This window comes from Leopardus geoffroyi, chromosome B1, assembly GCF_018350155.1.
Source record: "Leopardus geoffroyi isolate Oge1 chromosome B1, O.geoffroyi_Oge1_pat1.0, whole genome shotgun sequence".
NCBI lineage: Eukaryota > Metazoa > Chordata > Mammalia > Carnivora > Felidae > Leopardus > Leopardus geoffroyi.
In genome coordinates, this window is record NC_059327.1 from 162,299,028 (window position 1) to 162,323,140 (window position 24,113).

At 37.0% G+C, this 24,113-nt stretch overlaps 1 protein-coding gene across 3 annotated transcripts in view; it reads left to right on the forward strand.

Moving 5' to 3' along the window:
• Positions 1-24,113, forward strand: part of CHIC2 (cysteine rich hydrophobic domain 2) — an 82,899-nt gene that overhangs the window by 42,192 nt on the left and 16,594 nt on the right. For all 3 annotated transcript variants that reach the window (XM_045474072.1, XM_045474071.1, XM_045474073.1), the window contains exons 2-3: positions 11,108-11,162; positions 11,311-11,466. In XM_045474072.1, the coding sequence (XP_045330028.1) occupies positions 11,108-11,162; positions 11,311-11,466 (211 nt within the window). The remainder of the gene's footprint in view (positions 1-11,107; positions 11,163-11,310; positions 11,467-24,113) is intronic.

Genomic DNA, 24,113 nt, shown 5'->3' on the forward strand with positions numbered 1-24,113 from the left:
GAAAGTAATACTTCTCAGTGAAGCAGAAAATAAACTGTCTACAATCAGCAAGAGACCAAGGTCATTTAATATTTTGGTGTATTTGTTTCTAGTCCTTATTAAATTTTTCTTTCTAGGAATCTCTTTTTTAGTTTAAAATAGCAATATATGTTATTATAGAAATTTTAGAAAACTTGAAAATATTAGTGAAATATCACCTATAATATGATTAACCGCTATTAATATTTTGATGGCTTATCTTTTAAAATTTTTCTCTGTGTATGTAAATATTTTTATTAAAAAAATTGAGACCATACTTAAAAGTCTTTTGTATTCTACATTTTTCATTTGACATTAGGAAAATATGCCAATGTCACTATGGGTTCTTAAAGTATGAAATATGAGACTCTATTAGATTTCAGAGAACAGAATCATTCAAGGACCGTAGGCAGTGGAAACTTGTTGTAAGAATGCATGGACACTAAGGAAGACAGGAGGCATTTGTCACTGTACAGCCAGGCTTCAAGGAGACTGGAATATTAATATTTTTGGATATAGTGCAATCTGGCTATGAGGTTATTCTGTTATTTTTCTCCATAGCACGTGTCCTTTGCTCCCTGGTCTAATGGTCTATCACAATGACTTACTTACTTTCAGTTGGAGCTTGTGCTGTAGCAGTGTGAACTGGCAGAGAGCTTTTCCCCTCTCTTGTTGTATCTGCTTACTGTTGGCCTCAGCTTATTCCTTACTTCTACTTATTCATGGCTTTACTGTATCTTGGCTTCAGTTGAAGCTTCATGTTACCAACTATTGTCTCCTGTGTAGATAGACACCTCGAGAAAGAGGATCAGACTGAATTAGTGAATGTTGTCTATGTTGGGCAGGTTTGTTGGGCCTCTGTCCCACATGCTGCTAGCTAGCCCAGGGATTAGCGGTTCTAAAATCAGATGCCCATTTGTGGTCTAATTCACCAGAGCATAGGGAACTCCTGGTCAGGCACTCAGAGTAACACACTTCTCTTTAGTATACGTGGTTTTGAGCTACACAGTGTCTTTTCAGATGGATATATTATCGTTAATGTAATTGTAGGACATTTCTAGTATTTGAGAATTTTCACTGTCAAAAATAGCACTGCAACTGAGAAGCAAGGAAAATAAATACAAAACAAGATGAAGCAGTCAGATTCTTGCAGTTCTGTATTTCAAAGACAAAATTCGTCATGAGATCAAAACATGATTCAACTCAAAATAACAGTGCATTAGTGAATTATAAGAGACGTTAATGTGAGAAGATATAAGGAACATGGAAGAATTAAAAATGGAGGCAAAAAGGACTGGATTTTTTTTTTTTTTTTGAAGTGGGTTCCATGCCCAGCGCAGAGCCCATCATGGGGTTTGAACTCAATACCCTGAGATCAAGACCTCAGCTGAGATCAAGAGTCGGATGCTTAACTGACTGAGCCATCCAGGTGCCACGGATATATATTTTTTAAGATTTTATTTTTAAGTAATCTTTACACCCAGTATGGGGCTCTAACTAACAACCCTAAGATCAAGGGTTGCATTCTCTGAGCCAGCCAGGTGCCCCAAGACTGGGTATTATATAGGCTTGAACTGTAGAAAAGGTTGAAATGCATTCAGAAAAACTGTTGATTAGTGAACCCAAACTTTTTTTATTTTTTTTTATGTTTACTTATGATAAGCTACCTAGTTAATACCAAATAGATTCATATAGAAAAAAATTATAATGGTATTGTATATTATTAAACGCTTTTAAAGTATTTATTTAGCAACTATAGTACATCTGAAAATTAGATCTTATTTTAAGAAACAACAAATAAAACGTTTAATACTCTTATACCAAAATAACGCTCTAGAAGACGATTATTTATTAACATATTTGTGCCAACTGTAATTATTTTCTTCTGATACATTTCTAGAGGGAGAATTACTGGGTCAAAAGGTATGTGTATGTTTTTGACTCTTACAATCAAATTGTACTCTGAAGGTTTCTGTTATTGTGTAAGTTTTTTTCTTTACAATTAAAATCATAGTGTATGTGCAGCTTTGTATTTTTTTACTTAATAGTATTGTATATGTATCTCCTATGTTGTTTGCAAACTTCATTTTTAATAGTTGTCTAATATTCTGTTATATTGAGATACTAAAAGTTACTTAACATTCCCGTAATGTTATTATGTTTATTTTTCTCTATTGTGAATAAAGTTTCAGGGAACTTGTTTATGCCTGTTATTTTATCCACATTAGATTATTTTTCTTTCTTTTTAAATTATTTATTTTTTTATTTTATAGAGAGAGCAAGCAAGCATGTGAGCTGGAGAGAAGTGCAGGGAGAGAGAGAGAATCCCAAGCAGGCTCCACGCTTAGCTTAGCTTGATCCCACTACCCTGGAATCATGACCTGAACCGAAATTAAGAGTCAGATGCTCAACCGATTGAGCCACCCAGTCACCCCTCAGATTATATTTTAGGTTAGAATACTGAAAAAGAAATTACTGGGACAAAGGTTTAAATGTTTGTAATGCCAAATTGATTTTTAGAATGGTTGTAATTAATTAATTAATTTTATTTATTTATTTATTTACTTTATTTTTGAGAAAGAGAGTGTGTGGGGGGGGAGGGGCAGAGAGAGAGAGAGAGACCCACACACTCAGAATCCGAAGCAAGCTCCAGGCTCTGATCTGTCAGCACAGAGCCTGACATGGGGCTCGAACCCACGAACCATGAGATCATAACCTGAGCCGAAGTTGGATGCTTAACCGACTCAGCCACCCAGGCACCCGTTTACTTTTTTAAAGAGTTTATTTGTAAGTAATCTCTATACCCAGTGTTGGGCTCAAACTCACAACCCCAAGATCAGGAGTTGCATGCTCTATAGGAGCCAGGCAGGTGCCCCTGGTTGTAATGACTTAAAGTTTCATTAGCAGTGCATGGTATTTTCTATCTTAAGACCTCTTGACAAATATTTTTTTTGTTGTATTCATATATTAGTCTTTGTAGATAACTGAATTAAGATGCCACCCACCCTGAATCATATCTTTTGAAATTATTGTTACTTGCAGCTTTTTTGGATCCATACGATATTAGGTTTTTAGGCTTGAAGGCAGTTCAGCTTCCTACCCATTGCTCTTCTTTCAAGCATATCAAATTGGCATTGTAGAAGACGAAATTTGGCCTTTTCAGTACTGTCCAGAGCCAATTGTCCTTTGATTTAGAATAAAGGAAATTATATTTTGCTATATTTAAAGACTTTAAACTTGGAGGAGCATAATGGATAAAAGTAAGTAATTTATAATAAAAGCAGTAATTTATAATGTGGTCAAGTTAAGCTGAAACATATAACTCATTTTCATTGCTAACAGACCCCACTTCCTGGCAAACTTAAAACCCTCTGAAACTGGAACTACAGTAACATCAAAATTAAGTGATCTAGGTCACATCAAAACCATTTAAGATACTTTGCAGTTATATTAACAAACATGAAGTGTGACTTTTCTTATTCACTTAATAAAATAAGATGATTTTCTTAAAACTTTGTCTGACGGTATTGCTTTGGTTGGCCTAGAATTAAACAAACAAACAAAAATCAAAGCAGAACTCAAAGACATTGCTAAGGAGTTATTTGCTGTAGCCTGTGCCAAATAGGACATTGCCCACTCTAGGGATGCCTGGGTGGCTCGGTTGGTTAAGCATTGGCTCTTGATTTTGGCTCCGGTCATAATCTCACAGTTTGTGAGTTTAAGCCCCGCCCTGGGCTCCGTGCTGACTTTGAGGAGCCTGCTTGTGATTCTCTCTCACCCCCCTGCCCCTCCCCCATTCGCGCTCTCTCAAAATAAATAAACTTAAAGAAAAAAAGACATTTGCCAATGTAATACTGAAGCTTTTTGCTGGGAGAAAGCATGCTCTGTGAAGGAGGACGTGCTGAAAAGACTTGTTTTCAACTAGTCTGTTGAGTGGTCTCATCAGTAAAGAAATGTAAAGTGTGGATCGTAGTAGTTTGAATAGTGGATGGAAGGTGAGATAAAGATAGTGAATGAATATAAGGACTCTTTCAAGACATTGGATGAGGAAAGAAAAGAGGTGGATGCCGTCATTCACTGAGGGAGAAGAAAGTAGGGATTCAGATTCTCAGGCTGGGTAGACATAGGCAGGTTTGTAGGATATGTGTAAGGAGCCAAACGAGAGGGAACAGTAGAGCGGATTACAGAGGAGACTGGGGGAGATGCAACCAGGAGCAGATGGTTTAGCTTTTGGGAAGCTTGCCTGCGTTGAGACAGATGGTAGATACTGAAGACATAGGTAAATGTGATTGGGATAAAGACAACAGTCTTCATCCGTAGAGAGTTAGGATGTGTGTCTTTAGAGAGTAGGAAGGTGTACAGAAAAGATTTAACATAGTAGGCTTGAGATTGCTGTCCTTAGAAATACTTGCCTATACTGTCGGCTCTTGGCTGGTGTCTGGGAACTTGAACTTTTGGAAAGTTCCCAGTGTTCCCAAAATTGATAGGCATGGTTCACTGAGCCTAAACTATTTGAACAAACAGTGTGGTTTATGCTGAACACCTGCTTTCCTTCTGGGAATCTGGAATTCTGGTATATGCTAAGCAGAGGGTACATTCTATCAGTTCCTGATAAAAGCCTTGGGCAGTGAATCTGTAATGCACTTTCCTGGTAGACAGTATTGTATACATGTTGTCAAAACTAGTTGCTGGAGGAATTAAACGCATCCTTGTGTTTTCACTGAGAAGAGACTCTTGCAAGCTTGTTACTGGTTTCCTCTGGACTTTGCCCTATGTGCCTTTTCCCTATGTGCCTTTTCCCTGTGCTGATTTTGCTTTTTATCCTTTGCTTTGAGTACAACTATGTACTGAGTCATGTGAGTCATCCTAGTAAATCATCAAACCTGAGGGTAGTTTTGTGGACCTCCAACAAAGGGGGTGACCTGGAAGGCTGAAAATGATGGTTGAGACTTAGAACAATGTGGCAGAAACAGAAGTAATGGGCATCAGAGGAAGAGAGAAAAATGGTATGGAAATTTGCAACAAAGAGTTAGTGGAATGTAGATTCAGCTTTTGTTTTGGAAATTAATTTATTCAGCAAGTATTTATTGACTATCAGGCATTGGGGTATAATTAAGAAACCATACTTACCTATAAACAACTCATTATTTATCAGAGTAGGGAGTTAGGCTTGTAAACATAATTATAATAAGGTACGGTAAGGACTGTACAGGAGAGAATGTAGTCAAGTATTACTGGAACCTGGAAGATGGGGAGTCTGAAAGGTGGACTTCGAGGAAGTACGCTATAATTGAGAATTTCTAGGAAAGAGTGTCATTCCAACAGGATTTTTGGTTATACTCAAGAAGAAAACAAAAATTTTTTTTTTTTTTTAATTTTTTTCAACGTTTATTTATTTTTGGGACAGAGAGAGACAGAGCATGAACGGGGGAGGGGCAGAGAGAGAGGGAGACACAGAATCGGAAACAGGCTCCAGGCTCTGAGCCATCAGCCCAGAGCCCGACGCGGGGCTCGAACTCACGGACCGCGAGATCGTGACCTGGCTGAAGTCGGACGCTTAACCGACTGCGCCACCCAGGCGCCCCGAAAACAAAATTTTTAAAGAGAAGATAGAAGAAGGTATCCAGGTTAGGGGTACCAGAGTTAAATATTAAAAGGAGTTTGGAAGAGGAGTGGTCTGTCAGGAAAGGGAGATTCTGAATTGGATAAACATGACAGTGCAGGGTAACAGATTAGAATGGCTCACACTCTGAATTATGGCTATAGAATTGTAAGAATGAAAAACGAAACAAACAAAAAAAGAATTGTAAGAATGAGGGGACAGTGAAATTGAAGAAGGGATAGGAGTAAAACAAACCTATTTGAAGATTTCATTTAGATTTAAGTGTTGGGGTCACCTGGCTGGCTTAGTTGGAAGAGCGTGCAACTCTTGATGTCGAGGTCATGAAGTGCAGAGATTGCTTAAATAAACAAACAAATGAACTAAATAGATTTAGGTGTAAAGTTGCTGTCTCTCCAAAGCTTTACTAAGTATATTACATGAACTTTCAAAATTACCTCAAATTACATAAAAGTAAAAATCAGCCTTGTACATGCTTGCTTTTTGAAATTTTAAAAAAACCGTGTCTTCTGTTGTAGGACCTTGTTTTCTTGAAGTATTACATAGAAGGTTTTCGGTGGTTGTGATTTGAGTGAATTGTCTTTTCTCCAACTGTACTTGGAGACTTGGAGACCTGTAAACTTGTAATGGTAAACTTGTAAATAGGCTAAGTTTAATATATTTTATCTTGTTATATTTGCCATTCTTTGAAAAAATTTTAAATATTTTATCAGTTCTGAAGCCGTGAGTATTTTAACCATAATTGAGGAAAAGGTCTTTTAGGTAATAGGGATAGATGTCGATATAGCACGTGTACATTTTCTTTAATGCCATCTGGTGGACTGACAGTAATTATTGAGGGGTAAATGAGACAGTTGTTGGTAGCACTTTGTTAATGCTTACTTTCTTTTTTATGTCATCTCTCCCTCTTTCCTTCTACTTTCCCCTCCCCACTTTTCCTTACATTTTCCTCTCTCCTGCTTTTATTGCCAGGAGACCTGTTAAAATTAACAACCATTGTGTATCTCTACCAGTAACATTCAAAGCTAGAAAAACAACTATTAAAATAATATGCTTTTAGTTTTTAAGGTATAGATGGTAGTGCATATATTTTTAAATGAATCATTTTTTTCTTTGTTTACGTAATGCTGGTTAGTTAACTTTCAGCCTCTTATAATTTTTTTGTTTATTTTGAGAGAAAGTGAGCAGGGGAATGGGGCTGAGAGAGAGAGAGAGAGAGAGAGAGACAGACAGACAGACAGAATCCCAAGCAGGCTCTGCACTGTCAGCACAGAGCCCAATGTGGGGCTCAGAGTCACAAAACTGTGAGATCATGACCTGAGCCAAAATCAAGAGTCGGATGCTCAGCTGAATTAGCCACACAAGTGCCCCTCTTGTTAATATTTTTTTAAAATAAAGCAGGACCGGGGGTGCCTAGGTGGCTCAGTTGGTTAAGTGTCCAACTGTGGCTCAGGTCATGATCTTGAGGTTCGCGAGTTCAGGCCCCACGTTGGGTTCTGTGCTGACAGTTCAGAGCCGGGAGCCTGCTTCAGATTCTGTGTCTCCCTCCCTCTCTCTCTGCCCCTCCCCCACTCATGCTCAGTCTCTCTCTCTCAAGAATAAATAAACATTAAAAAAAAAATTTTTTTTTTAAATAAAGCAAGACTGTCACTTCAAAACAACTGATAGCATTTGTTGTCAGTAATAAAATTCTAGCTTTCAGTATGAAAATTAGAACTTTGGAAAACTTGTATCTGTCACTGTGAACTTGACCGCTTCCCAGTACTTAAAAGACCTTTCTGATGAGATCAGTGGTTCTATTAATGAGTGTGATGATTCTAACATCATACAATGAAGTGTGTCAACATTTGGAGTATCTGCATAACTCAACTTAGTAATATTTCCATTTCCAAGGGACAAATGCATGAAGTTATAAAATCAGGTGTAAGTAAAGCCTTCAAAAGGCAAAATATATCAACGGAATTTTATGTAACAAAGTATTGAAAGTTTATCGTTATGGTTTCAATTTCCTTCTTGCAGAAAAACAGTTAAGAAACTACCACGTGTTGAGTTTTTTGTATATAATCAAAGAATGATATATACAGATTTCCAAATGCCTATCTGGTGAAGCCTAAGTTTCCTTTTAAATATCAACCAAAAGAGCATATCACAATAGTTTGAATGCACAAAGAAATGTGAGACTCCACCTGTCTTCCATTGTCAGATATTAAGGAGATGTAAAAATGTAAAACAATACTTTTCTCTCTAAAATTTTTTTTGAAAAAGTTGTGTCTCATTAAAATGTTATATTTATTAGCATATACTAGGTTCTTTTATGAATAAGTTTTAAAAATGTTTTGAAGGCTCAGTTCTAATGCCTAATCCAAAATACTGGTAAATAAAAACCACATAAACTTAAGCTTTTTGAGGTCCTCAAGGATTTAAGAGAGCAAAGAGGTCCTGACCAAACCTTTGAATTCCCCTGTAGCAGAGAACTAATTTCCAAATGATGAAGAAGGGGCGCTTGATTATCATGGCTCATTCTCCTGGTAATCATGATATCATAATATTCTGGATTTGAATATTAAGTGACTTGTTTAGAGACTTTAAAAGAGAAAGCACAGTTGGGGTTCATTCCTGTTGGGCTGGGGAGACTTCAAGGGCTTCAAGCACAGGATTTTCTTTACCTTCCTTCCAGGTATTGTTGTTCTGTGGATGGGAAACACGAGCAAAGAGGAATGGAAAAATCATCAGCACCAAGTTAATGGCTGGTAGAAAAACTAAGCACTCCCTTATAGTGTTAATCATGTCACTGGGTAATCTTTTTTTGGGACATTCTTTGGGGGGTGAGATGAAGGGAGAGGCAGGTTTACTATCTGTTCCTAAGATAAAACCTAACAGAAAGTATGACTAAAGAGGAACTGAGTGAATATCCTTGGAGCTACCGTTCTTACTGGAAGAATAACAAGCCTGACTTAAAAGGAGCCCTGACCTGCAGGAACAACAGGACAATTTATTAGCTGGTTGTGTTCCCTGGGCAAAGCATCAATACTCAGCCACTTAGCCAATAAGGAAATACTCAGCCTCTAGAAAGAAAGGAAACTGGGGCTTAAACTCATGCTGGACTGTTCCCTTCAATTTAGCATATTACCTGGCAGTAAAGTGTAGATATTCACTAAAATAATTGAATCTGTGTTAAATGTTTAATAATTGGGATGAAAGGGGGAGGCTTTTCTATTTAGGGGACTTGGAGTTATCTGGTGGTTGCTTCTCTAAAAAATTTTCAAAGACCAATTGGAAGGAGATGGTTAATTGCAATAATAAACATGGTTGAGGGGCGCCTGGGTGGCGCAGTCGGTTAAGCGTCCGACTTCAGCCAGGTCACGATCTCGCGGTCCGTGAGTTCGAGCCCCGCGTCGGGCTCTGGGCTGATGGCTCAGAGCCTGGAGCCTGTTTCCGATTCTGTGTCTCCCTCTCTCTCTGCCCCTCCCCCATTCATGCTCTGTCTCTTTCTGTCCCAAAAATAAATAAACGTTGAAAAAAAAAAATTAAAACATGGTTGAAATGGGAGCTACTGATTGAAAGCAAGAACCATCAGACCAAGGGAGATAATACTTCAAGAGATGGAAATTTATAATTTATACTCACTGAACATTTGTTGAATGTCCTCTTCCCTGAGGGAAATAGATGAAAAGGAAGTACATTATGTAGACGCCTCACTGAGAGCTATCATTGAACACTTCACAGTGACTTTTCCTCATGCCAGGACTTCTGAGGTTGGAAGTGAGTTATCTGTTGGGGCTTTTTCAAGTAAAACCACATTGCTCTGAGGGCCCTGCATAGACAGAAAATAGATTTAACTCAGAGTCTTTCAGTCTTAGAATGGCATTAATGCCAGGATTATGTACAACACCAATAGTTGCCAGTTTATGTTTAGTACGAAAAGAGCTTTGGCTTGGACTTAGGTAGTTGGGTTGTAATCTATTTTGTAAACAGTATCTGTTATTTATAAAGACAGATTGATATAATTTCAATGCTTCTATAAAATAATGTATGAATTACTTATGATAATGATAAAATGGTCTCTGAGGCCACCATTCGCACGTAGGGAAATCTAGATGATGATGCAGACCACACAACCTGACCCACAGAAGTGTTTTGTTTGCCTTGCACGGTACTTTAAAGATGGGAAATTTTACATAGAAATCTAGTTTTCCAACTCTTCTTAAAGAAAGACAAATCATACTATTTTTCAGACGTGGGCCTGCATTCTAGTAGGACCATAATCAGCTGGATCTGTCCCATGACACCATACACACACACGTTCTGTATACTCTCCTCTTGGCCAGTCTCCACCACTCCTTACTGCTTGCGCATGGCTCACCTTATTTGATTTTCCTGTTTGGCTCTACTGATGGTTAAGTTAGAAGTCTCATCTGGCCAGCTGTTTCACACAGACTATCCTAGGGGATCCTTCTTACTAGTGCCAGCTACTGAAGTGCAGTATTGTGTATTTATAAGGGTCGTTAAGACAGCGAATCTTAAGGGTTCTCATCACAGGAAGAAAATAATTGTAACTATGTAAGGTGATAGATGTTAACCAAACTTACTGTGGTAATCATTTCACAATATATACATGTATCAAGTCATGTTGCACACCTTAAACTAACACAGTGTTAATATGTCAATTATATCAATAAAAGTGGAAAACATTTTGGCTTCAGGATCCAAGTTATCATTTTTAAGTATCTCACTTTTTATTTCCAGGTGCAATCTGCTATTACCAATGTGTCCATGAGTATTTTATTCTTTCCTAATGACTCATACAAAGAAATAGTCAAGTGCCCAGTCCAATCTCATGATTTTTGCGAACATTTAAAAGCTTAAAGATATTGAAATGTACTACCTCAGTTCTATTTCTTTGGGAGTATATGCGTATAGCAGGTGTCCTCGTACTTGAAAGTTTAATTAGCCAGGGCAGCTGTCACATTGTCCAGGTGTTTTTAGCATTCTCTGGTTGTAATGGCAGTGGCGATGTGATCTCAGAAAATGCTAACTGATCAACTTGCATTCTTAGACATGTTTCTGCTTTATTGAGTGCTGACAAGTGCTCTTGACCTAAAAAATAACTAATAGCAGAGGTTGTGGCTTTCTATTACTTAGTTGGAAGAATCTCAGTAATTTTGGCAAAATTGGACAGTTGTGTTGTTTCTCATTACATTAATATTTGACTTACAAAGAGAGCCCCAAAGAAGTCATTTCTTTCTGTATTTTTAGCCTCTTATACAAAAGTTTTGATTCAGCTGCTAAAATTGCTTGTTGCATTTCATAAATTTTTGCTGATTACAATGTTTTTGTGTCTCAAACTTCCACTGTTACTCTGTATATCAAGTTGCATCTATTTACTTGACCTTTGATTAAGTTAAATGGTCTGGTTTTTTTCAACAATGACATGTAATAACATATTTCTCTTCTTTTTTTAAAAACTAGATTTGGACTGAGCAACAAATTTGAATCAGAATTCCCTTCTTCGTTAACTGGAAAAGTGAGTGTCTATCGTTTACTTAGGTACTATTTATATACCTCAAAAGTAGAGTCTTTTCGTAACAAATTAGAAAAAATAATTATGCCAATGAGACATGTTTCTTGACATTAATATTGCAGTGTTGTTATTTCTTAAAATTTTTCTTTAGGTAGCTCCTGAAGAATTTAAAGCCAGCATCAACAGAGTTAACAGTTGTCTTAAGAAGAACCTTCCTGTTAATGTACGTTGGCTACTTTGTGGCTGCCTTTGTTGCTGCTGCACATTAGGTTGCAGTATGTGGCCAGTTATTTGCCTCAGTAAAAGAGTAAGTTGAATTAATATATTTTAATTTAAATTTAGAAGTAGATAAGCAAATCTTTCATTTACCTACTTTTTATTTTTGTATTGAACGAATCACACCATGTTGAATACGACAACAAAAATAATCTGATCCAGTAGAATGATTAAGTGCATTATGGTATGTCCATAATGTTATATTAAATTTAATTATATGTTATATCTGTAATTTTTATGATCTAGGAAATTACCTTAGAGTAGAATACAGCATTCTCTCTCTACGTATACATTAATGGTGGTGTAGCATAGTGATTGAGAATGCTGGGTGCAGGTCTACCACTAATCTCTGTGACCCTGGGCATATTTCCTAACCTTTTTAAAATCTAGTTATCTTATATACAAAATGACAGTATTCACCCAACTACTTGAATAGGATTGTGGCAAGTATAAAGTGAAATAGTATATGGAAAGCTATTAACTAAGTAGCTCAAAGCGTCTAATAAACATTGACTAATGGCGTGATTACTAAAATGTAAGATAGTACCAACAGATGAAGTAACATGGTTACAATGTTTGTTTCTCGTTGGTCAGATTATGGGGAATTCTGTTTTCTTTTGAAGAAATTTTGTGGCTTTTTTTTTCTTTTGTATTTTACAAGTTTCCTGAGATGAGTACATAGTGATTCTGTAATCAGGAAAAAATGATCTAAAGAGTCATAATTTTGACTAAGATATGGATAGAGATATGGCGAATTGTTAAGGATGGAATGCATTACATTTGTGTTAAAGTTTTTAAAAAGTATGGTAACTATATGTATAAATATGAAATACTGTTAAGTTGAAATTGAATGAGTGGTTTTATGTGGCTGCATTTCATTTTGTCATCAAATAATGATAGGGAACATGGAAAAGCAAATTCAGTTTGTCCCTTGATTTCTGTTATAAAAATAAGCAGTATATTCCTAATGAGAAAGAATTTTAGCTAGTACATTTTATTGATAGGAAGGAGATAATGCCTTTGTGTTAGAATTTTGTAATATTTACTGTAGTATCTGTAATACTCATTTTTTCTCCAAGAATATTTCTTCTTTTCCTTCCTGTATTTCTGACCAGATCATCTTCAACCACAGAATGGTTTTTGTTTTTGTTTTTGTTTTTGTTTGGTTTTGTTTTGTTTGTTTTTGATCTTTGGTTGTCCCTTGATCCATGATCCAATTTGCAGCCCTTGGAGTTTAGATCCTCTTACTTCTGCCTCCTGTTTGGGATGTTTTCATTATTTAAATGACTGCTGTATCTCATTTGGTTGGCAGTTTACTGCTGTTTAACTCAGGGAATCATAAGAATTTTCTTATTTTAGAAATCTAGGTATTTAAAATCTAGTTTTTTTGGTTTTTACCTTTTAAACGAGAAAACAAGACATTGCAATGTGTGTACAGTGTAGGATTTAGAAAACAAAACTAAACTTCCTACTCTTTTCCATGTGTTTTTAGCAACATAAATCATTTTGTCAAAAACATTTATTTATTTTTGAGAGACAGAGAGAGGCAGAGCATGAGCAGGGGAGGGGGAGAGAGGGAGGGAGATACAGAATCCGAAGCAGGCTCCAGGCTCTGATCTGTTTGTTAGCACAGAGCCTGATACGGGGCTTGAACTCTCGAAGTGAGAGACCACAACCTGAGCTGAAGTCAGACACTCAACGACTGAGCCACCCAGGCGCCCCAACATAAATCATTTCTTAGATGCTTTCATTAAATTCTTATTTGAAACATAAGATAGATTGATTTTTTTAGGTTATTCTCATCTGTAGTTTCAGAAAGTACATTTTGTTCAACAATGTAGTATTCAGTCCAAGGTCTCTGTATGTATATAATTTAATTTTATATGGACTTTACTATCTAGTGAGTGCAAACAAATACGATTACTGCTGTTAAAAAAGCCATGCATTTCCTTGTCTCTGATGTAAAGTATTACATACCCAGGGAGAGAGTGACACTTCATGCATGTATGAAGGTGCTTTGTACAATGGGAGCAGGATAATTTAGAGCAGGGATTTTTGACTTTTATTTGTCGTGGACTCTTTGTGTTCCGGGGAAGCCTATGAACCCTCTCTTAGAATGTTTTATTTGTATTTTAAAAGATTTAATGTATTTAAATGTATGAGATGAAATATTTAATGTATTTTAAATGTAGGAAATGAAATACACAAGTTATAAAGTTTCCTTATAACTTTCGTTATCGAAGTGCTAAAATCCCTCAAATATATTACTTTTAAATATTTATTAATGCATACAAAATAAGATAGCAGAGGATCTATGGTAATACGATGTGATAGGAAAAACCTATGATATCTGTGAGTGATGGAAGTACAAGTCCTGTTTAGTCTACCACAGATAGTTGTATACATTCATGACCTAAGGAAACTATACCACATTTCAGTTAGAGGTTAGTGAAAATGAAGACGAATCTTTGTTTCATCCACTTTTCATGGAGTCCTAGAATTCTATCTAGGTGTTTCATGTTAAGAACCCTTGATTGAAATACTAGTATAAATAAAGGCTAAAACCCTGCCTGATTGTTAGCCACTGAACCTTTCCTTTGTCTTCATTTGTGAGGTGGTATTGGTTAGAATTGTCTTGGGGCGCCTGGGTGTCTCAGTCGGTTAAACGTCCAGCTTCGGCTCAGGTCTTGATCTCACAGTTTGTGAGTTTGAGCCCTGTGTCGGGCTCTGTGCTGACAGCTCAGAGCCCGGAGGCTGCTTCAGATTCTGTGTCTCCCACTCTCTCTCTCTGCCCCTGCCCTGCACACGCTCTGTGTCTCTCTCTGTCAAAAAATAAATAAACATTAAAAAAAAAAAATTAGAATTGTCTCCAACTCTTAAGTCGAATCAGGACCAAAGGCATACTTTCTATGCAGCTCAGTGTTTCCACCTTCATGACATTATTCAATAATTTGGATAATTAGATATCTGCATTGCTTTGTATTTTTTTATTTTATTTTTTTCTTTTTCTATTATTATTTTTTTAATTTACATCCAGTTTAGTTAGCATATAGTGCAACAATGATTTCAGGAGTAGATTCCTTAAGATTTCTGCATTGCTTTTTAAATCCATCTCCAACTACGTACCCCTTTGTATCAGTTGACCTTCCTCTGGAGACCTTGTTTTCAATCTGCATTATTATTATTATTCCTTCCAAATTGCCTTTCCTTTTAAAAACAAACCGCCATAACCTATCTTTGAAAATTATTTAATATACAGCAGAATTTGCTCTTTTTGATGTAGATCAATGATTTTTGACAAATGCATAGAGTAGTATGCTACCACCACAACCAAGATACATTACGGTTCTCCAGAAAACTTCCTTGTGCTGTTCCTTTGTAGTCATACCCTTTTCAGCTCTTCAACCCTGACAGCCACTGATCTGTGTGCTATCCCTACAGTTTTGCCTTTTCAAGCATGTTATATAAATGGAATTATGCAGTATATGTAGCCTTTTGAGTGTGGCTGTTTCCTTTAGCTAGTGCATTTGAGATTCATCTATTTTGTTGCATGTATCAATAGTTTATTTATTTATTTATTTATTTATTTTTGCTGAGTAGCATTCCATTGTATGGATGTGTCACAATTTGTTTATCCACTCACCAGCTGAAGGGACATTGTGTGGTTTCCACAATCCAGGTTTTGGTGATTTTGAATAAACTTACTGTAAATGTTCACATGCATATTTTTCTGTGAACATAAGTTTTTATTTTTAGGAGTTGGGTGGCTGGATCCTACAGTAAGTGCATGCTTGATTGTATAGGAAACTTCCAAATTGTTTTCCAAAGTGGCTATACCATCTTGCATACCAGCCAACGGTATATGAGAGTTCCGGTTGCTCGGCATCTTTACCAGGACTTATTGTTAGTTTTAGAAATTTTAGTCGTTCTCATAGATGTAGTGCATCTCATTCTGGTTTTACTTCCTATTACCCTTGTGACTAATGGTATTAAACATGTTTTAATGTGCTTATTTGCCATTTGTATCTCTTTGTTAAAGCGTTTATTCCAATATTTTCCCATTTTGTTGTTGTTTTTGTGTTTGAAAGAGAGAGTGAGTGAGCAAGAGTGGGGGAGAGGGGCAGAAGGTTAGAGAGAGAGAATCTTTTTTTTTTTTTTTTTAAATTTTTTTTCAATGTTTATTTATTTTTGGGACAGAGAGAGGCAGAGCATGAACGGGGGAGGGGCAGAGAGAGAGGGAGACACAGAATCGGAAACAGGCTCCAGGCTCTGAGCCATCAGCCCAGAGCCGGACGCGGGGCTTGAACTCACGGACCGTGAGATCGTGACCTGGCTGAAGTCGGACGCTTAACCGACTGCGCCACCCAGGCACCCCGAGAGAGAGAATCTTAAGCAGGCTGCACTGCGTGGCGTGGAGCCCAACGCAGGGCTCGATCTCATGACTGTGAGATCATGCCCTGAGCCAAAATCAAGAGTTGGATGCTTAACCGAATGAGCCGCCCAGGCACCCCCAAATGTTTTGCCCGTTTTTAAATCGTTATTTTTTAGGATTCCTGGGTGGCTCAGTCAGTTAAGCATCTGACTTCAGCTCAGGTCATGATCACAGTTCGTGAGTTCATTAGTTCGAGTCCCTCATTAGGTGACCTCGTGCCCTGCTTCTGGTGAGCACGAGCCCCACTTAGGGTGAGCCCCACTTCTCTCTCTTGATGCCTTTAATGGGATTCTTTTTCTCTCTCTGTTCCTTGCTCACTTTCTCTCTCTCTCAAAAATATTTTTTATTGTTGAGTTTTGAGAATTTTTTATATGTTTGGAGTATAAGTCCCTTGTTAGGTATGTAGCCATATATATTTTTAAATGCTTTTTCTAAATATTAAAAAAAAGTTAAAAGAGGAGTGTCTCTGTGGCTCAGTCTGTTAAGTGTCCCAACTCATGGCTCAGGTCATGATCTCATGGTCCATGAGTTGAGCCCCTTGTGGGGCTTTATGATGACAGCTCAGCCTGGAGCCTGCTTCGGATTCTATGTCTCCCTCTCTCTGCCCCTCCCTCGCCCACACACACTGTCTCTCTTTCTCTCAAAAAATAAACATTGAAAAAATTCTTTTAAATGGTTTTTCTTTTTTTCTTTTCTTTTATTTTTGGGAGAGCGCAAGTGGGGGAGGAGGAGAGAATGGGGGACAGAGGATCCAAAGCAGGCTCTGCACTGTCAGGCTCACAGCAGCGGGCCTGATGTGGGGCTCAAACTCACAAATTGCAAGATCATGACCGGAGCCAAAGTTGGAGGCTCAATTGACTGAGCTACCCAGGTGCCCCCCAAATATATTTTTCCAGTCTGTGGCTTGTCTTTTCGTTCTCTTAATGCCTTTGGCAGAGCAAAAGTTTTTGAGTTTGATGAAGTCTAATTTATCAATATTTAAAAAAATGGGTTGTGTGTTTGATGTTCTATCTAAGAATTCCTTGCCTAAATCAAGGTCACAAACTTTTTCTCCTATAGATCTCTTCTGTATTTTACTTTTAACGTTTATTTATTTTTGAGACAGAGAGAGGCAGAGCATGAACAGGGGAGGGTCAGAGAGAGAGGGAGACACAGAATCCGAAACAAGCTCCAGGCTCTGAGCTGTCAGCACAGAGCCCGACGCGGGGCTCGAACTCACGGACCGCGAGATCGTGACCTGAGCCGAAGTCGGACGCTTAACCTACTGAGCCACCCAGGCGCCCCTGTATTTTACTTTTAAATTTTTTTTTTTCAACCTTTATTTATTTTTGGGACAGAGAGAGACAGAGCATGAACGGGGGAGGGGCAGAGAGAGAGGGAGACACAGAATTGGAAACAGGCTCCAGGCTCTGAGCCATCAGCCCAGAGCCTGACGCGGGGCTCGAACTCACGGACCTCGAGATCGTGACCTGGCTGAAGTCGGACGCTTAACCGACTGTGCCACCCAGGCGCCCCTGTATTTTACTTTTAGATCTATGACCCATTTTGAGTCAATGTTTGTGTAAGTGTGAGGTACAGGTCTGAGTTCATTTTTTTTTTGTATATAACTACAGGTTTTCCAGTACCATTTTTTGAAAAGACTATGTTTTCCTCATTAAATTGCCATTACACATTGACAAAAGTCAGTCGACCCTATTTACATGGATCTATTTTTAGACTCTGTTCTTTAGATCTTCGTGTGTCTATCTTAATTTTAATACCACATGCTTTTTACTATAGCTTTATAGTAAGTCTTGAAATTAGATAGGGTGGCTTCCAAACTTGTTCTTATTTTTCAGGATTATTTTGGCTATTCTGATGTCTTTACTCTTCCATGTAAATTTTAAACTCAGCTTGCCAATACTGTGTCTGAAATTTTTTTTGATTGGGATTAAATCTGTAGATCGGTTTTTGGGAAAATTGACAACAAGTCTTCCACAGCATGAACATGGCATAACTCTTCAATTATTTGGATCTTCTTTGATTTTTTTCATTAGTGTTTTGTAGTTTCTTGCATTGCATACAGATCATACACACATTTTGTTAGCTTTATATGTATTTCTTTGTGCATAGTGTTATTGTTAATGGTAGTTTAAGTTTATTTTTTATTTTATTTTTTTTAATTTTTATTTTTTAACGTTTTATTTATTTTTGAGACAGAGAGAGACAGAGCATGAACGGGGAAGGGGCAGAGAGAGAGGGAGACACAGAATCAGAAGCAGGCTCCAGGCTCTGAGCCGTCAGCCCAGAGCCTGACGCGGGACTCGAACTCACGGACCGCGAGATCGTGACCTGAGCTGAAGTCGGACGCCCAACCGACTGAGCCACCCAGGCGCCCCTTAAGTTTATTTTTGAGAGAGTGAGAGCTTGCATGGGGGAGGAGGCGGGGGGGGGGTGGGGAGAGAGAGAGAGAGAGAGAGAGAGAGAGAGAGAGAGAGAGAGAATATCCCAAGCAGGCTCTGCACTGTCAGCATGGAGCCTGTTGCAGGGTTTGAACTCATGAACTGTGAAATCATGACCTGAGCTGAAATCCAGACTGACTAAGCCATCCAGCCACCCCAATGGTATCATTTTTTAAATTTTGATTTCTAGTTGTTCATTGCTAGTACATAACAACTACAATTGATTTTTGTATATTAACACTGTGTTCTATGACCTTGCCAAACTCACTTATTAAATTCCAGGAATGTTTTTCTAGATTCCAGGGGATTTTCTATGTAGAAAATAACCATGTTATCTGAGGATAGTGACAGTTTTATTTCTTGGCTCCTAATCTGCATACTTCTTATTTATTTTTCTCTCTTTTTTTCCCACTGGGCAAGACTTCCAGTAAAATGTTGAATAGGAGTGATGAGAGTGGACTCTTTGCTTCAGTCTTGGTTTCTCTGTTGTTTTTCTGTTTTCGATTTCATTGATCTTTGCTCTTATTTTTATTTTGTCTTCTTGCTTTGGATTTCATTTATAATTTTTTTAGTTTCTTAAGATTGATGCAGAAGACATTGATGTGAGAACTTCCTTTTTTCTGATATAAGCATATAAAGCTGAAATTTTTCTCTAAAGCACTGCTTTGCTTGCATTCCATATTTTACTTTCATTCAGTTCAAAATATGTTATGATTTTCCCTGAAACTTCCTCTTTGATTTATGTATTAAGAAATGTGTTATTTAACTTACAAATATGTAGGAATTTTCCAGACACCTTTCTGATACTGATTTCTAGTTTAATTCTGTTGTCAGGGAATATACTTTGTGTAATTTCATTTTCTTAATGTGTTAAGTTTTATTTTAGGGCCTCAAGTATTGTGTATTTTGTTAATGATGTCTTTAAAATTGTTTTTATTTTAGCAGCCTTATTGAGATGTAATTCACATACAATAAACTGCATATATTTTAAGTGTATCATTTGATGAATTTTGTCATAAAATTAACACCTTTATACAGTTATACATTAAAATAGTGAGCATATTCATCACCCCCAAAAGTTTTCTTGTGTCTCTTTGTAATCCCCTCCTCCACCCCTTCCAGGCAGCTGCTAATCTGCTTTTTGGTAGTATATATTAGTTTGTGTTTTCTAGAGTATTATATAAATGGAACCATACAGTATGTATTCATTTTTTTTTAAGTTTATTTATTTATTTTAAAAGCGTGCACATGCATAGCACGTGAGCAGGGGAGGGGCAGAGAAAGAGGGGAAGACAGAGAATCCTAAGCAGGCTCCACACTGTCAGCAACAGGAGCCTGACATGGGCCTCGATCTCACAAACTGTGAGATCACGACCTGGGCCGAAATCCAGAGCTGAATGCTTAACCACCTGGGCCACCCTGGCACCCCTCATTTTTGTTTCTTTTACTCATGATTATTTTGAGATTCATCCATGTTGTTGGGTCGATGGTAGGTAGTTTATTCCCTTTAATGCCGAATAATGTTTTATTGTGTGGATCTATCACATTTGTTCATTTGATTGCCATTTGTGTTTCCAGTTTTCGTCTATATAAATCTGCTATTACTATTTTTGTTCAAGTCTTTTTATAAACATATGCTTTCTTTTCTCTTGAGTAAAAATTTCTAAGAACAGAGTAGTGTGGTCATATAGTATATGTGTGTTTAACTTTTTAAGGAATGGAGAAACTGTGTGCCCAAGTGGTGCTGTTTTTTTCACATTTTCACCAGCAGTGTGCAAGAGAGTCTCTTCTCTATTCTTGTCCACATTTAATATGGTTAATCTTTTTAATTTTAGTCATGCTAATAGGTATGTAATGTCATCATTATAGTTTTAATTTGCATTTCTTTAATAATAAATGATGTTGAGCATCTTTTCATGTTTATTTAACATTTGTGTGTCTTTGATGAAGTATTCCAACTTTTTGCCTGTTTTTTTTTTTTTTAATTGAGTTTTCTTACTGTTGAGTTTTGAGAATTCTTTATGTATTATGGGTACAAGTATATGCTTTAAAAACATTTCTTCCAATTAGTGGTTTGACTTTTCATCTCCTAACAGTCTTTTCAAAAGTGGAAATTTCTAATTTTAATAAAATCTAACTTATTCCTTTGTTCTTTTATGGATTGTGCTGTTAGTGTTATATCTTATAACTCTTCCTAAGCCTGGGTGCAAAGATTTTTTTCCTGTTTCTTCTAGAATTTTTATAGGTTCAAGTTTTACTTTTAGGTCTATGATTGATTTCGAGTTAAAATTTTTATATGGTGTAGTGTATGGATTGAAGTTAAAATATTTTTTCTTTGCATATAGGTATCCAGATGTTTCAGTAATATTTGTTATAAAGGCCATTCTTTTTTCACTGAATTGCATTTATTCATTTGTTGGAAACTAGTTGTCAGTATATATGTGCATCTGTTTCTTAGCTCTGTTCTGTTCTCTTGATCTGTTTGTTTATTTTGATGCCAATACCACATTGTCCTGAGTATTGTAGCTTTATAATTATGTCGTATAATTGGGTAGTGTTTTCCAACTTTGTCAAGTTGTTTTTCTTTTTCAAAGTTGTTTTGCTTTTTACGTTGTTTGCATTCCATATGGATTTTACAATCAGCTTGTCAGTTTCTACCAAGGAGATTCTTTTGGGATTTTAGTTTGGATTGCGTTGCGTCTATGCATCGATTTGGAGAAATTGGTGTCTTAAAAATATTTAATCTTCTGACCCATGGAACAATAATATATCACTCCATTTACTTGTAACATTTTTTCTGAGCAATGTTTTAAGTTTTGAGTGGACATGTCTTGTATATCTTTCCTTAGGTTTATTCTCAAGTATGTATTATTTTTATGCTATTTTGAATAATATATATATTTTTATTTTTAATTAAGATTTTTTATAGTGTATATAGTATACTACTGTACATTACTATGGTGTATAGTGTAACATACAGTGTTATGTTAGTTTCAGGTATACAATATAGTGATTCAGCAATTCTGTACATACTCAGTACTCATGTTGTTAAGTGTACTCTTTAATCCTCATCACCTATTGCACACACACACACACATACACACACACACACACACACACACACACACACACACACCTCCCTCTGGTAACCATCAGGGTTTTTTTTTTTTTTTAATGTTTATTTATTTTTGAGAGAGAGAGAGGGAGCAGGATAGGGGCAGAGAGAGAGAGGGAGACACAGAATCAGAAGCAGGCTCCAGGCTCTGGGCTGTCAGCACAGAGCCCAACTCGGGGCTCGAACTCATGAACTGTGAGATCATGACCTGAGCCGAAGTTGGACACTTAACTGACTGAGCCACCCAGGTGCCCCATCCCATCAGTTTGTTTTTTTATAGTTAAGAGTGTTTTTTGGTTTGTCTTTCTCTTTTTTTCCCCTTTACTCCTTTGTTTTGTTTCATAAATTCCACGTATGAATGAAATTATGTATTTGTCTTTACCTGACTTATTTCTCTTAGCATTATATTCTCAAACTCCATCCATGTTGTTGCCAATGGCAAAGTTTCATTCTTTTTTTATGGCTGAGTAATATTCCATTGTATGTATATACCACATCTTTTTTTATTATTTTTTTTAATGTTTATTTTTGAGAGAGAGAGAGGGAGAGAGACAGAATGTGAGCAGGGTAGGGGCAGAGAGAGAGGGAGACAGAATCGAAAGTAGGCTCCAGGCTCTGAGCTGTCAGCACAGAGCCTGATGCAGGACTCCAATCCATGAGCCATGAGATCATGAACTGAGCCGAAGTTGGACAGTCAACTGACTGAGCCATCCAGGTGCCCCTATACCACATCTTTATCTATTTATCTATCGATGACATTTGGGCTGCTTCCATAATTTGGCTATTGTAAATAATGTTGCAGTAAACATAGGGGTGTGTGTATCCCTTCAAATTAGTGTTTTGGGATTTTTTGTGGGTAAGTACTCTGTAGTGTGATTACTGGATCATAGAGTAGTTCTATTTTTAACTTTTTGAGGAATCCCCATACTCTTTTCCACCATGGCTGCACAGGTTTGCATTCCCACCAACAGTGCGCAAAGGTTCCTTTTTCTCCACATCCTTGCCAACACTTGTTTCTTGAGTTTTTGATTTTAGCCATTCTGACAGGTGTGAGGTGATACTGCAGTTCTGATTTGCATTTCCCTGATGATGAGTGATTTTGAGCATCTTTTCATGTTCTGTTGACCATCTGGATGTCTTCTTTGGAGAAATGTCCGTTCAAGTCTTTTTCTTGAAGCCCATTTTTAAATTGGATTATTTATTTACAGGGTATTGGGTTGTGTACATTTTGTATATATTTTGATTACTAACCCTTTATTGGATATGTCTTTTGCAAATATCTTCTCCCTTTCAGTGTGTTGCCTATTAGTTTTGTTGATTGTTTCCTTCACTGTGCAAAAGCTTTCTATGTTGATATAGTCTCAATAATTTATTTTTGCTTTTATTTCCCTTGCCATAGAAGACCGATGTAGAAAAATGTTACAGCCAATGTCAGAAAAATTACTGCCTGTTCTCTCTTTTAGAATTTTTATGGCTTCAGGTTTCACATTTAGGTGTTTAATTCATTATGAGGGTTTTTTTTTAAATTTTTTTTAATGTTTATTTATTTTCAAGAGAGAGAGAGAGAGAGAGAGAGACAGAGTGTGAGTGGGGGATGGTCAGAGAGAGAGGGAGACACAGAATCTAAAGTGGGCTCCAGGCTCTGGGCTGTCAGCACAAAGCCCAATGCGGGACTTGAACTCATGGACTGTGAGATCAGACCTGAGCTGAAGTTGGATGCTTAACCAACTGAGCTACCCAGGTGCCCCTTAGTATGAGTTTATTTTTATGTATGGTGAAAGGAAGTGGTTCAGTTTCATTCTTTTGCATGTATTTCTCTTTTGATTTCTTCTATGACTAGTGAATTATTTAGTATTTTACTTAGCTTTCACATATTTGGGGGACTTCATAGAGATCTTTCTGTTACTGATTTTTAATTTAATTTGTAAATTAAAAATTAAGAGTGTGGTTAGATATATAAAGTTCATTTCTTCCAGGCAGTGTTGTATCTTGCTTTTTTTTATTCAGTCTGGAAATCTGCCTTTTAGGGATTTTGGACCATTTTGCACTTATTGTGACCAGTGACATGACCAAATTTAAAATTTCATTTTACTGTTTGTTTTCTTTTTTCCTACATCAATGTTTAGTTTCCATTTTCATTTTCTGGCCTTTTATTTCTCTAATGTATTGAGAATTAATATAATATATTAATCTCTGATTAATATAATTTATTGAGGTGAAATTCACATACCAGAAATTAGCCATTATAAAGTGAACAATTCAGTAGCGTTTAGTACATTCACAGTGTTGTACAACTATCACCTCTCTCTAGTTCCAAAACCTTTCCATCACTCCAAATCCCTATCCCAATAAGCAGTTTCTCTTCATTACCTTCTTCCCCCAGCCCTGCTAACCATCATTCTGGGTTTTGTCTCTATGGACTTACCTATTCTGGCTGTTTCGTATAAATGGAATTGTATAATGTATGACCTTTGGTGTCTGGCTTCTTTCAGTTAGCATAATGTTTTTGAGGTTCATCTATGTTATGGCCTGTGTCAATACTTCATTCTTTTTTTATGGCTGAATAATATTTCATTTTGTGTATATACCATACTTTGTTTATCCGTTCATCCGTTGGTGGACATTTAGCCTATTTTTACCCAAAAGGTGCTAGTGCTGCTATGAACATGGGTGTACATGGATGTGATACT